Raw genomic sequence first — 14,039 nt, 5'->3', positions numbered from 1 at the left:
TTTCTTAAAAAAACGACATAGTATAGTAAGCCTTTTTTTCTTAAAAAAACAACATAGTATAGTAAGGCTTTTTTTGTTAAAAAAAACGACATAGTATAGTAAGGCTTTTTTTTCTTAAAAAACGACATAGTATAGTAAGGCTTTTTTCTTAAAAAAATGACAGTATATTAAGGCTTTTTTTCTTAAAAAACAACATAGGCTTTTTTTCTTAAAAATCGATATTGTATAGTAAGGCTTTTTTTTCGTAAAAAAACAACATAGTATAGTAAGGCTTTTTTCTTAAAAAACGACATAGTATAGTAAGGCTTTTTTTCTTAAAAAAACAACATAGTATATAAAGAAGGCTTTTTTTCTTAAAAAAACAACATAGTAGAGTAAGGCTAAGAGAGTCGGAGAATAAATCTGACTTCTGATTCTTCTCCTTCTAGTTGTTACTGTGGTCCAGTGGCAAAAACATTAGGTCAGAACTTGAGGTGGGCTTCAAGAGTCAGTTCAATTCCACTCTTTGCAATTCTCAAATTGTTTATTGAGGTAGTGAAAAGGATAGATATAACTTCCAATACTTTCATTTCAGAAGTCACTGTGGTCCACTGGCAAAGACAATGGATCAGAATTTAAGGTGGACACAAGTTCAAATCAGGAGTGAGTTCAATTCCACTCTTTGCAATTCTCAAACTGTTTATTGAGGTAATGAAAAGGATAAATATAACTTCCAATCACATCATTTCAGAAGTCACTGTGGTCCAGTGGCAAAGACAATGGGTCAGACAGACCACATGTTAGTGCATTTGACTGCCATGTGGGAGACTGGGGTTTGAATCCCGCTGTCGTTTGACTGATCACTACACTATGTAGTTCAGTAAATGGGTAATCCTTTTTTCATTAAAATAAACACTTAGTCATTTTTTTCAGCAAAACAATTATGTTCCGGTCAGCCTTCGGCTGACCGGAAGACAGTTGAGGGGGGGGGGTCCTGGTGGTGTTCGACAGTCGGCCTTCGGCCGACTGCCGACACCATACAGTCGTTGACTGGCGACACCGGGACGTGAACCCTCGACACCCACGTCGCAGGCAGGTGACTTACCCACTACACCACGAGGCGGCCCGCCTATACATGGTCATTGGGTGCTCTTATTTAAGGAAAGACGAAGACTTAGTCTTTTTTAATGGCAAAATGGTTCATCCGCCACTGATGACTTATTCACTGGGCCACCAACTTCCAAGAGTAGTATTTGTTCTTTTATCTCTTTCATTTACCTGAATAATAGTGGGAAAATCTTTGCAAGCACTAAGGTTTGAACCCAGGACCACAGAGGTGGGATACTGATGACTTATTCACTGGGCCACCACCCTCCAAGAACATGCAGTAGTATTTGTTGTTTTGTCTCTTTTCACTCCCAGATCATACTTAGTACTTTATTGTACCTTCAAGTGGGAAAAGTCTTGCAAGTATATAGGCAAGAAGCAACCAAGATTTGAACCCAGGTCCATAGAGGTGGGAGGCCAATGACTTAGTCTCTGGGCCACAAGATCCCAAAAGTTTGAAGTAGTATTTGTTGTTTTGTCTGTTACAACTACCTGGTCAAACTTAGTACTTTATTGTATATTCAAGTGGGAAAAGTATTTCAAGCCTGCAGGCAAGGAGCAACCAGGTCCACAGAACAACAACATAGGCATTTATTTCTTAAAAAATGACATAGTATAATAATACTTTTTTTTAAAAACGACATAGTATAGTAAGGCTTTTTTAATTTAAAAAAACGACATAGTATAGTAAGGCATTTTTTGTAAAAAAAAAAAAAACTACATAGTACAGTAAGGCTTTTTTTTAGATAAAAAAACAACATAGTATAGTAAGGCATTTTTAATTAAAAAATGACATTGTATAGTAAGGCTTTTTTTTCGTAAAAAACGATATAGTATAGTAAGTAAGGCTTTTTTTCTTAAAAAACGGCAATGTATAGTAAGGTTTTTTTCTTAAAAACGACATAGTATAGTAAGGCTTTTTTTCTTAAAAAATGACAGAATAGTAAGGCTTTTTTCTTTAAAAAAAAACGACCATGTATAGTAGGGCTTTTATTTATTTAAAAAATGACCATGTATAGCAAGACTTTTTTTCCTTTATAAAAATGACCATAGTAAGTCTTTTTTACTTAAAAAATAACGATGTATAGTAAGGCTTTTATTTATTTAAAAAATGTCCATGTAATGTAAGGCTTTTATTTATGAAAAAAATGACCATGTATAGTAAGGCTTTTTTTCTTGAATAGAGAAGAATATTTATAGCAAGGCTTTTTTCTTTTAAAAAAAAAAAAAGTAGATCATGTATAGCAAGGCTTTAATTGGGTACAAAAAAATGAAAAAAAATTCAACACCATACATTTTCTATTTAAAAAAATGTATGTATTATTTGAGACTTTTGAATCTCTAGAAAATCACACCGCATGAAAAGAAAGGGTTTGGTTGATAACCCACAAATTATCCCCTGCAAAATGTTATTTACAAGCGCGCTACAGTTGGACGACGCCACGAGTCGTTTGGCACGTGCGCGCGCACTGCCATCACGTCGGTCGCCGTGCACGAGCCTGAGGTGGCCACAGCTGTGCTTTCCATCGCGCGGTCCAAAGTGGAGATTACGCTCAACAGAACAGCATTGAGGATAAAAAAAGCTATTTTTTCCGCTCCAACTTTCCCTCCGTGAAGGTAACACCACGTTTGCAACGGATCTAATATTCATATAGGTTTGTTTTGCTGAATATTTGTGCAATAATGAAAATTGTTGTTCTTGCTCCCAGAACGTGTGTTTTCTCGGAATGCTAAAATCATTTTTAACCTTAAAAAGTCATAGTGACAGCTGTTATGATTTACGTCTATTGCCAATTTTTAGATGGATATTCATATTATTGAATTATTTTACATGTTAAATAATGTGATATTGCGGATAAACTGAATGGAGAATGAATAAATGAATCATTGCTGTATAAATCAACATCATTGCAAAGTAAAACCTTTGTAATATATACTGATAAATCAATACATTTGATATGGACAAATATCAAACCTGAGCTCCGTTTTCCTCTGAGGACAAAAGTACTGTCAGGAGGTATTCTAAGATGACTTTAACTAAAAATAAAAAAATCAAGAAAAAAATCCTCACTTTTTTTACAAAGTAAAACCCGTCTAATCCATTTGAACTGTGACGGCAGTAAGAAAAAAATAAGTGTTTCAGGCTCATTCACTGGGGAAAGATAACGAATATAAATATATAATGCAGTTTTATGCATATTTACTTAAATCATATTTCATATTTCCCATTCATGGCGTTAGACATCCCAAGGGAGGCTCAGGTTCAAATAAATTGGACGTCCATCGCCGTCAGTGGCCCAAATGAGTCAAAGTAGCAGGCAGATTGATGTTTCAGCACCACGGACAGCGACACGTAATGTGATGAGTGAAGCACTTTGCTCAATTTACAGACTAGAATAAGCAAACGCATATTGTCTGTCATATGAACTCTTGGCTGACCGCCATGTCTGAACATGCAAATGCAGCATCAACACTTTTGGAGAACTGTCAAGGCTTTTTTTGAAGCTAAATGACAGGCCACTTGTTGCAATGAGACAGGCATTGATGTGTTTGCGTTGTCTTCTGTCGACATCACGGTACAGTATTTGCGTTTGGGACTTCGGAGTATGCCTTGATGGCTTTGTCTCTTTTTTTGTTCAGTGTGGGGATCTATTTTGTACACAATGAAGAATTAGATATATGTTTCTTCTCCCTGTGTTTCTTGAAAACACCCTGCCAAGTTATAATTGGCTCCTTTTGTTAGAAATCCATTGCGTGAGCACCAGGGGCGACTTGACATCAGCTTCAGATAACATACAATATCTAAAAATGTGATAATGAAGCCCTTATGTTCAAAATAAATGTATATGACTTCACTTTGATGTCCATTTTGATTCATATTTCCTAAGTCAAGGGTGTCAGACTCGGGTTGGTTCGCGGGCCGCTTTAACGTCAACTTGATTTCACGTGGGATAGATATTATTAGATATAATATTTCATTTTTTTAAATAAATTGATTAAATGAACTAGATGAAAGGGCCTGAATATTCAGTTTTTTATAGATCTAAAACAATGTTTATTTTAGCTTTTTTAAATATATTTTTAGATTTTACAAAATGATTTTTGAACTAAAAATACTGAAAAAATGGATTAAAAAAATATAATTATTGATTTAAAAGGGGGAAAATCAGGAAATGTAATATACATCTATACTCTTCATTTTAATTTGATCCTAAAACTGAAAGTCGGCACTCATGATTTACTTTTCCGGGCCGCACAAAATGATGCGACGGGCCAGATTTGGCCCCCGGGCCGCCACTTTGACACCTGTGTCCTAAGTGATATACAAAATAATTGTCTTAAAGTGGGGAAATTGCCACCCAAGACCCACCGTGTGTGTATAATTGGCAACACTGACATGAGGTGTCTTTGTCCTCTACATGAATTCTTCAGTATAACAAAGGGAGAATCGCAGGGGGCGATTTCCAGCTGTGTGCGGGCGGGCCTTGTTTTCTTGACTCTCATCTACCGAGCATTCCAACGCGACCGTGTTGTCTTTCTTGCCAGTCCATACCGGGGTCACATGGGGACTGACTTGGCACACATGCTTGTACCAGATAAACATGGCTTTAGTTACATTCCATTTTTTTCCCCCATAGCCCGTTGAGATACGTTTATAATGACCCAGCATGGGCATAAAGGCTTATAAAATTAATTGACTTAAATCGTAAGCATACATGAAATGAACTGTTAGCCAATGCATCATGAGTCCAACTAAATGATGGTACTTACTTCATTTATCATTTATGAAGATCTCCGGGGTTTTTGATTCGCTTCCATTCATCCTCCAATCAGATTTTCTCCAATTTCCCACTGACCTGTGGCTCACAGGTAAAGGACACGTCTAAAAATAGAGCAGACTGCATTTCAAACCATGTTCAGGCAGGCTTTTGAATGTTTTGCTTTTAGTTAAATGGTACAAAATGGACCTCCGTTTTCAGACGAATGCTCAATTTGAACACTGTTGACACGTTTGCATTGTAAATAATACAAAAGGCCCAATAAATTGATCGTGTCAGTGACTTTTAGCCTAATTAACATGTCATCAACGGTTGGAAAAATTATTCAAATGTTATCAAACAAGCGTCTTAATGAGTTTATTTAAAAACGCTTAAAAAACAAACCAACATTAATACAAACTAGAACAGAGAGAAGAACAATAACGCATAAAAAGTCAGCTGGATTCATTTATTGATTTTCCATTCTGCTTATTCTCGCAACGATCGCGGGGGTGCTGGAGCCAACTATATTTTTTTTTCTTTAAAAAAGTCAGTATATATAGTAAGGCTTTTAAAAAGAAAAAAAACGACATATTATAGTAAGGCTTTTTTCTTAAAAAAAAACGACATACTATAGTAAGTTTTTTTTCTTTAAAAAACAACATAGTACAGTAATGCTTTTTTCTTTAAAAAAAAAGTAAGCTGGATTCGTGCATTGATTTTCTATTCTGCTTATTCTCGCAACGATCACGGGGGTGCTGGAGCCAACAATGAGCAATAGGCATGGCACACCCTGGCCAATCACAGAACACAAGGAGACACTCATACTTATGGGAGATTTAGCATAGAATTAGCCTAGCATACATGTTTTGGGGATGTGGGAGGAAACCGGAGTACCCCGAGAAAACCTACAAAGACACGGGGAGAACACGCAGACTGCACACAGGAAGATCGGAACTCACCGGGTATTGAACCTTGAACCTCAGACTGCGAGGCAGACGTCCTAACCACTTCCTCACCGTGCCACCTTGTTAATCTAGATAAGTGAAAAACACAGGTGTAACGAGCCATCGATTGGCTAGGAAATAATCAAATCAAAATGATAAAAAAGCAAAACATGCTCGAAATGTATTTTTATGACTTTGAGCAAATGTGTTGTGTGAAATGTGTACAAAATGCAACATTAATTTGATGAAAAAGGAGCAATTTGGGCTTGCGTTGTCCATAAAATTGGTACTTTTCATATTGTGGTCGTGATCTACATTCCTGATACGTTTGTAAATGGACTGCAGTCTAGTCAAAACAAAAGTCCAAAGAAGAAAAGAGGAAAAAGTACCAAAAATCCTTGCACATAATAGCTTTGCATCTTTCCGGTCTCACGGCGAGCGCTTAACACTGCAGCATGCTGAGAGCTCATTATGTAAAATCAATTCCTTTCAACACCAAAATCCTGTGCCAAGTTCCCCAGCGCCGCTCCAGCTCCTGCCAACTGCCAAGCCGGCTAACATATGCAAAACTCCATTGTTTTTTATTACAACTTGCGACGCTGACGCATTGTGGACACCATCTACAATGTGTCATTTTTTATCTCTATCTGCAGAGGGAAACAAAGTCAGTTTAATTCACGGCGGGGTGTATAAAAAAGGCACATGATTGGGCGTCTATTGTCGTCAATGACACAAAAAAATTTAATGGCAGAATAGTAAAAAAGATGGTTTAAAAATGGATTTGGCGAAAAAATTATCGCAATATTTATTACTACATAGAATGATTCTCGTATCGATTCAAAATCCATCGAAAACTATTTTTACGCTGGTTTGGAGGAAATAAACAATAGGTGGCTGCATTTCCATTCGCGTCCACTAGTTGGCAGCAGTTAGTCGCACTGCCCTGACATGTAGTGATCGTGCGTAGATGCAAGAGGGCGCTGTTTCTCAGCTTAAGTCTGATACATATCAAATTTTAGTATATGTTCTACCACACTTGAATATTTTACTTTTGGTTCTTGGATCTGTGATGTTTGTATACCTATAATTTTATACATATTTACAAAAAAAATCTTTTTTTCTTATTTAGAATCCTGCATTTAAGCAAGTTCGGACTAAAGCTGGTTTGCACTAAAAACTGAGAAAATGATATGGTTTTCTGTTCATGCTATAGTGCGAAAAATGAGTCAATTACTCTACTTCTCACGACTGGTTATGTATTATTCTCATAAAATCTACTGCTACTCTCATATAGAAAGTAAATGCTGCTTCCTATTTAGGTTGAAATAGCAAGATAAGTGTCACTAAAAGACTAATTTTATACTATTTCTTTGCTTCAGGTCCGTCTCTGGTACTATAAATGTACTTTTATAGTCATTTTGATGAGTTTTTTTCCAAAGCGAGATCCAAAAATCGCAATTGTTGCCTTCAAATGCGGTCTAGGGATTAATCAGGATCGAAATAAAGCTCCGAACGGGACTAGCTACAGACCATTGTCTTTTTTTTGTCGTCCCAGCTTCCCTTTCTGCTGCCGGCGCCCCTGTGCTCTTGAGGCTGTGGCATGAGCCTATGCGGCAGGAAGGTGCTGACGTTGCTGAGCAGCGTGTTCGCTGTTTGCGGCCTGGGCCTGTTGGGCATCGCCGTAAGCACCGACTACTGGCTTTACCTGGAGGAGGGCGTCATCCTCCCGGTCAACCAGAGCACCGAAATACGCATGTCGCTACACTCTGGCCTCTGGAGGGTCTGTTTTCTGGCAGGTATGACCATTCAGACACTTTAATTATCGTTTAAGGGAGTATAAAGTCACCACAAACGGCATCATTTTGCCAACTTTGTTCACACAAAACTAAGATTATATTGTTAGTAAAACTCCAGAAACTAAGTCACAAGTCAACCTCATGAAAATTAACACACAACACATCATTTTCCCTTTTTAGAAAGAGTCAGATTTCATTCTATTTAAAGCACACATAGAAAACAAGTGTCTAAGACGTGAGAAAAACACATTAAATGTGTGACTATTTTTACATGCCAAGTCCAAAAAATGTTTTGACTGGCTTTAATGATTTAATGAAGTCAGATGTCGACCCTAGCTTGCGTTTTTTTTCCATTTCTGAGTTTATTCGAGATGGCACGATGATACGAAACTGATGCTGTTGAAAGCGCGGAGTTACTTTCACACTTGAGGTGGAAAAAGAGACGCCAATTATGTCTTTACTTCCAACTGTTAACAGCACTTTCCACTCTTTCAACATGTTTTGAACAAGTGGAGAGTGAATAAGGCTTGGAATGTTTATGTCAAAAAACTGTAATACCTCATTAATGTTCTATTTTAAATTCCTTAAGATCAAGTGATTCAAATTTAGGTGCAAAATATGATAGCTATAATTTGAAATCCCTCAAGCCTCCTCCTACTACATTCATATTTTATTCTGTATTGCCATTTACGCCCTGAGAGTAAACAAACCAAACATTTGTATCCACTATTTTTTATTTTTTTGATATGTCATACTCCAAGGGTGTCAGACTTGGGATTCCCGGGCCGCTTTAACGTCAAATTGATTTCACGTGGGCCGGACCATTTTAGATATAATATTTAGATTTTTTTCTATAAATGGATTAAAAGAACTGGATTAAAATCCCTGAATATTCAGTTTTTATAGATCTAAAACAATGTTTATTTTACCTTTTTTAATATATTTAGATTTTACAAAATGATTTTTGAACTAAAAACACAGAAAAAAATGGATTAAAAAATTACAATTATTGATTTAAAAGGGGGAAAATCAGGGAAATTTAATATACATCTATACTCTTCATTTTAATTTGATCCTAAAACAGAAAGTCAGCACTCATGATTTACTTTCCCGGGCCACACAAAATGATGCAGCGGGCCAGATTTGGCCCCCGGGCCGCAACTTTGACACATGTCATACTCCACCCGCATTGGGTCTCAACAGGTCGTGATGCTGCGATGACGATAACAGGCGTTTTCGTGCCACACAGCAGGCGATCACTAACAGGGCTATTTAATGGGCCGCTATGGTTTAAAAGAAATCGAGTGGCCCTATTGCCCACTTAACGGCTGCGTTGCTCTTTGTTTGACCTACAAATAATCGCCGATTGTTATCGCATGGCGCACAACCAATGAATGCTGTTTTGAATTGGACCTTTTGGCTATGTCATATCGATGTGTGTCTCTTTTCAAATGAATGCACTTGGGTGACATAGAAAGAGTGTTTACTCAGTGACATCAATGGGAATTCATTCCAGTAACATCCATAACGCGAAAGAATCTCCAAATAAGTTTACGTACTACCATGCAAAGATGGAATTTCGATACGGTAGCCGTTGGTTGGGTTTAGTTGATTTTTAATCAAAAATGTCCTCTACTGTTTTTCCTTCTAGGGGAGGAGAAAGGTCGCTGCTTCACCATTGAATATGTGATGCCGACTAAAGTCCAGATGACTTCCGAGTCCACAGTTAGTGTCCTAAGTAAGTCATTATGATAAAGACAATCAATTGAAAAATGTAAAAGGTCACTTAGAAGTGTATTTGATTGACAAGCTATAAATAAATAAATACAAATGTACACAAGGGGTGCAATTATTCATCTGCGAAGCGAGATGGAACCCAAAAGTGGGAAGCAGAAGAGAAAATTTGGATTTTAATGCCAAAAAATAATCATATAACTAATAAAGAAAGGGACAAAATTAACCAAAATACAAACTTAACGGTAGTCACACACCGACAAATGTGCAGACATTTACTCACATGAACAGGAACCACGAAACAATATTCCTACAAAAAACATGCCAAAACACGGGTTTAAATACACAGACAACGGATGATGACAGGTTTGTCAGTTCTCAGTTCTTTGAATGCATCAATTTGTGTTTGCATGTTTGGGAATTATGCTGGGAAGACAGAATATTTATGAAATTCCCGACAATACTGATTGGTCAAAAAATATATCATGTGAAGCTGGGCAACCATAACACGCATAATGCTTATAAAATGACTAAAGTTTTAGCTATTTCATCATGCACTTTATAAAAGCAAGTTGAGGTATGAAGCCAAAGCCATACTAAGGTAATATACTGTATATACGTATATATTTGGATATAATAAGCCAGCAAAACGTTGAATAGAATGCTTAATTTCACACTCAATGGTTTTACAGGCACTTTAGAGATTCAATTAATAGTTTACAAGCACTTAAAACCTCTAAAGACCCATCCACTAACATTTGTTTACAAAAGTGCACATTTAACTTAACACAGTGGGAGCCTTTAAAGATTATTATGTACTAAGCTCTTTTGCTTTTGAGAGGTTATGAGTTATTGCTCACAGTTGGAAGGTCCCTAACAAATAACCCCAAGCTATGGGGTGCCTAACCAGGGAACGGTTCGAGTAGGGGGTGGGATAATGGTCGCTGTATTGTAATTATTTCTCCCTTTTTGACAGAAATGATCCGTTCAGCCACACCCTTTCCACTGGTCAGCCTATTCTTCATGTTCATTGGTTTCGTCCTCAGCAACATTGGTCACATTCGACCACATCGCACCATCCTGGCCTTTGTTTCAGGAATTTTTTTCATCCTATCAGGTACATGTTTGGATCTTAAATGTAATGCTAAATAGAAAAAGAAGAGCTGCCATTTTCAGTCTGTTAACCACTACTTTTTTCCATTTTTGAATCTTGCGCCTTATAGTCCAATCTATTCATGTGGTTTAAACATAATACTACAACGTTAGCACCTGCAGTTTATAGTCCAGTGCGACTTATATATGAAAAAATATGTTTTTTTGTCAATTACTCTACTTCTTACGACTGGTTATGTATAATTCTCATTTAATCTACTGCTACTCTCATACAGAAAGTAAATGATGCTTCCTATTTAGGTTGAAATAGCAAGATAAGTGTCTCTAAAAGGCTAATCTTGTATAATTTCTTTGCTTCAGGTCTGTCTCTGGTCGTTGGTCTCGTATTATACATCTCAAACATCAACGACGAAATGTTGAATCGGACCAAAAGTAACGAAACATACTTCAGCTACAAGTATGGATGGTCGTTCGCATTTGCTGCCATTTCTTTCCTCCTGACGGAGGTAAGGCTATCCTGTCACTTGTCATCAGATCTCGCCATCCTTAAGCGTGGGTAATGATCTCTACTCTGCTCTCAGGCGGCCGGCGTGATGTCCGTGTACCTATTCATGAAGCGCTACACGGCCGAGGAGATGTACCGGCCCCACCAGGGCTTCTACCGGCCACGCCTCAGCAACTGCTCGGACTACTCGGGCCAGTTCCTTCACCCAGACGCCTGGGCCGGACGCGGCCGAAGCCCCTCGTCCATCTCTTCCGAGGCCTCCCTCCAGATGAACTCCTCCAACTACCCCGCTCTCCTCAAGTGTCCCGAGTACGAGCAGATGTCTTCCTCGCCGTGCTGAAGCAAAGAACGGCCCGAGGTTGTGACGGCGTTGACGTACGCTGTGCACGGACATTTTGGCTAATTCGTGGTGATATCTGTCTCGGACTAAAAACTGCAAACTAATACTGTAAGGTCAGGGGTGGCGAACAAGTTAGACGCAAAGAGCAAAAATTTTAAGCTGTGAGAGTCAAAGAGCCACACCACGCAATCAGGCAAACACACACAAAAATACACTCATTTAAAACCATATTATTCACCATAACAAAAAACAACGTCTTAATTTCAAGGTAAGTCTCCGCCTCAACACTCACATCAAATGCAACTTAGCCAGAGTTAACACATCAACCACGAGGTAAAGAGCCACAGAATATACCGTGTGCGGTCGATTGGTCGCCGGTCTTTTGGTCGCCGGTCTTTTGGTCGCCGGTCTTTTGGTCGCCGGTCTTTTGGTTGCCCCGACCGCAACAACAGGCGACCAAAAGACCGGCGGCCAAAAGACCGGCGACAAAACAAGGTAAAACAACACGGTCTACGCATCAATAAAAGCCAACAATGGCCATGAGCAGTTTCACTGAGCCGACGTGTGAGTGTATTAGAGTTTGTATGTACATGCGTTGTCCCTTTAAGAAGCTACGTCCGTCAGGGTCTTAACAAGTTCTCCAACAAAACACAATAAAAGTCTGGGAAATTTGGAGCTTTTCTTTAGCCTAATAATTACTAGGGCATTAAGTATGACTAAATAGTCATTCGCAGTTTGTATTTAGGGAATTTGAGCAACAATTTAAATGGTAATCATCACTTACCTTCCTGGCGACCAAAAGATCGGCGACCAAAAGATCGGCGACCAAAAGACCGGCGACCAAAAGACCGGCGACCAAAAGACCGGCGACCAATCGACCGTGTACCGAATATACACAATAGGAACAGAAGCAATGAGCCAAATGCGGCTCGAGAGCCATGTGTTCGCCACTCCTGCTGTAGGTAAAGCAGATTTGTGACTTGGGATCGATTCTTATTTTTTTGGTGTCAGTCGAGCATTCAAATTCGTTCAGATTTGGTTTATTTGTGTGAATATCTTGCTTTGTTGTTACTTTTGTAGGAACTTATCTTGATGCCAAAGGAAGAATCTATGACTCTTTTAAAGTTTGTTGGTCATGAATAAATTCTCATGGGTAAAATGACCAAAAACAAACAAATAGCCAATATTACAACTGTATATGTATAAAGTGTCCTCTTCTCCAAAGGGCGAAAAAGAAAGCGTTAAAGTCAAGGGAGATTTTTGCAATGTTTGAATGTATGATGCTTTGAAGAAAATTAGGATTTTACAGCGTAATTCATTTGCCGATAAATTATTTTTGTAGTAGATGCCCTTTTAACATGATAATCTTACTGAGACTATTTAAAAATAAGGAATTATGCCAAGAAAAAATGAATTAGAGTTCAAACTGCTGAGTAGAAGCATTTCATACAGCGTATAAAGTGTTTAAAAATATTACTATACAGAAACCCATTGTCTTGTGCAATTATTTACCTTTGTCCACTAAAATGATAATTGTTCATATTTAATGTTGCATGGCGTGAACTCATTATTAATGCTATTCAGCATTTTTATTTATCATGGAAACTACATCAATTGAATAATAGTACGACTTAAGCAACTTTGTGTATATCTTCCAAATATATATGTATATAAATATGAACTTATTGATGTATATAGATTCAGTTTTGTATAGAAAAGAGTTGAAATAAATAAATGTTCGCTTATTGAATAGAATATTCGGCGATATCTATAACTGCTGCTTTACCTCTGCGTCACAGTCAGAATTTTGCATCATAATATTTAAATGTAAAATGTTCTGATGGTAGTGACAATGCAAATGTGAATATTTATTGTGTATTTTTGCAATCCAGTTTCCTGATGTTACCTGTGACCGTAGATTCGGTAGAATAAAGGGATTTGCTAAACAAATCATGCTGTTGGCTGTTCATTTTTCGGCTATTAAAAACAAGTTATGCAATACATCAAGTCATTGATTTATATTTTAAAACCACTTTTTCTTGGTAACAGGCCAAATTTTGCTCATCAGATTAAAACAAATATTATTGTATTCAATAATAACCATTTCATGCGAGATTTGTTTTCATGTAACTACTTATAGGTTATTTATTTATTATTATTTATTATTTATTTGTTATATATACATATATACATTATTTATTTATGATTTATTTGTTATATATACATATATACATTATTTATTTATTATTTATTTGTTATATATACACACATATTATTTATTATGTATTTATTTATTATTATTATTGATTATTTGATTATCTGTTCATTTGTTTGTTTGTTGTTATTATGTGTGCACTTCCCTACTTATGTAATGTTGTTGACTACTTGTTTATGATGTATTATTTATTTATGAATAATTGCAAATATTATTTGAACCCTATCAATAACAAACACTAGCTCAATAAAGGATAAACTGTTTTAAATATGAATTTTTGAATAGCGGTGCACTTAGTGACCACAGTCCCTGAAAGGGTTAATATTAACATGACCTTTAACCTCTAGGCTAGAAACCACCAGCAAAACAATGACATTTTGTTCCGCTAGATGACGCTAAAAATAACTTTGGTCTCCATTTGTTGACATTCATCCAACACAATATAATAAAATAAATAAATAAAATAAATGTAACTGTAATTTTTCTCCATAGGATGGCGCTAGAATGTAAAAAAAAGAGCAACTGCAAGGCACAAGCGATAGCAC

The 14,039-nt window shown here is 37.1% G+C and overlaps 1 protein-coding gene and 1 long non-coding RNA gene across 2 annotated transcripts; one reads left to right on the top strand and one right to left on the bottom strand.

Moving 5' to 3' along the window:
- Positions 1-2,436: 2,436 nt before the first annotated feature.
- Positions 2,437-5,880, bottom strand: LOC144076939 (uncharacterized). The gene is made up of 3 exons (XR_013300826.1): positions 5,807-5,880; positions 4,858-4,969; positions 2,437-3,477 (listed from the first exon to the last, which is right to left on the bottom strand). It is a non-coding gene; the product is annotated as an uncharacterized LOC144076939 (long non-coding RNA).
- LOC144076938 (voltage-dependent calcium channel gamma-5 subunit) lies at positions 2,535-11,664 on the top strand. Its single transcript, XM_077604300.1, has 6 exons — positions 2,535-2,703; positions 7,347-7,587; positions 9,239-9,325; positions 10,298-10,438; positions 10,795-10,940; positions 11,016-11,664. Exons 2-6 carry the CDS (start codon positions 7,392-7,394, stop codon positions 11,277-11,279), a joined length of 834 nt encoding a protein of 277 aa, XP_077460426.1. The 5' UTR covers positions 2,535-2,703; positions 7,347-7,391; the 3' UTR covers positions 11,280-11,664.
- The last annotated feature ends 2,375 nt before the right edge of the window (positions 11,665-14,039 follow it).

This window comes from Stigmatopora argus, chromosome 7 (genome assembly GCF_051989625.1).
Source record: "Stigmatopora argus isolate UIUO_Sarg chromosome 7, RoL_Sarg_1.0, whole genome shotgun sequence".
Lineage (NCBI taxonomy): Eukaryota > Metazoa > Chordata > Actinopteri > Syngnathiformes > Syngnathidae > Stigmatopora > Stigmatopora argus.
This window is presented reverse-complemented; position numbering and strand designations above follow the sequence as displayed.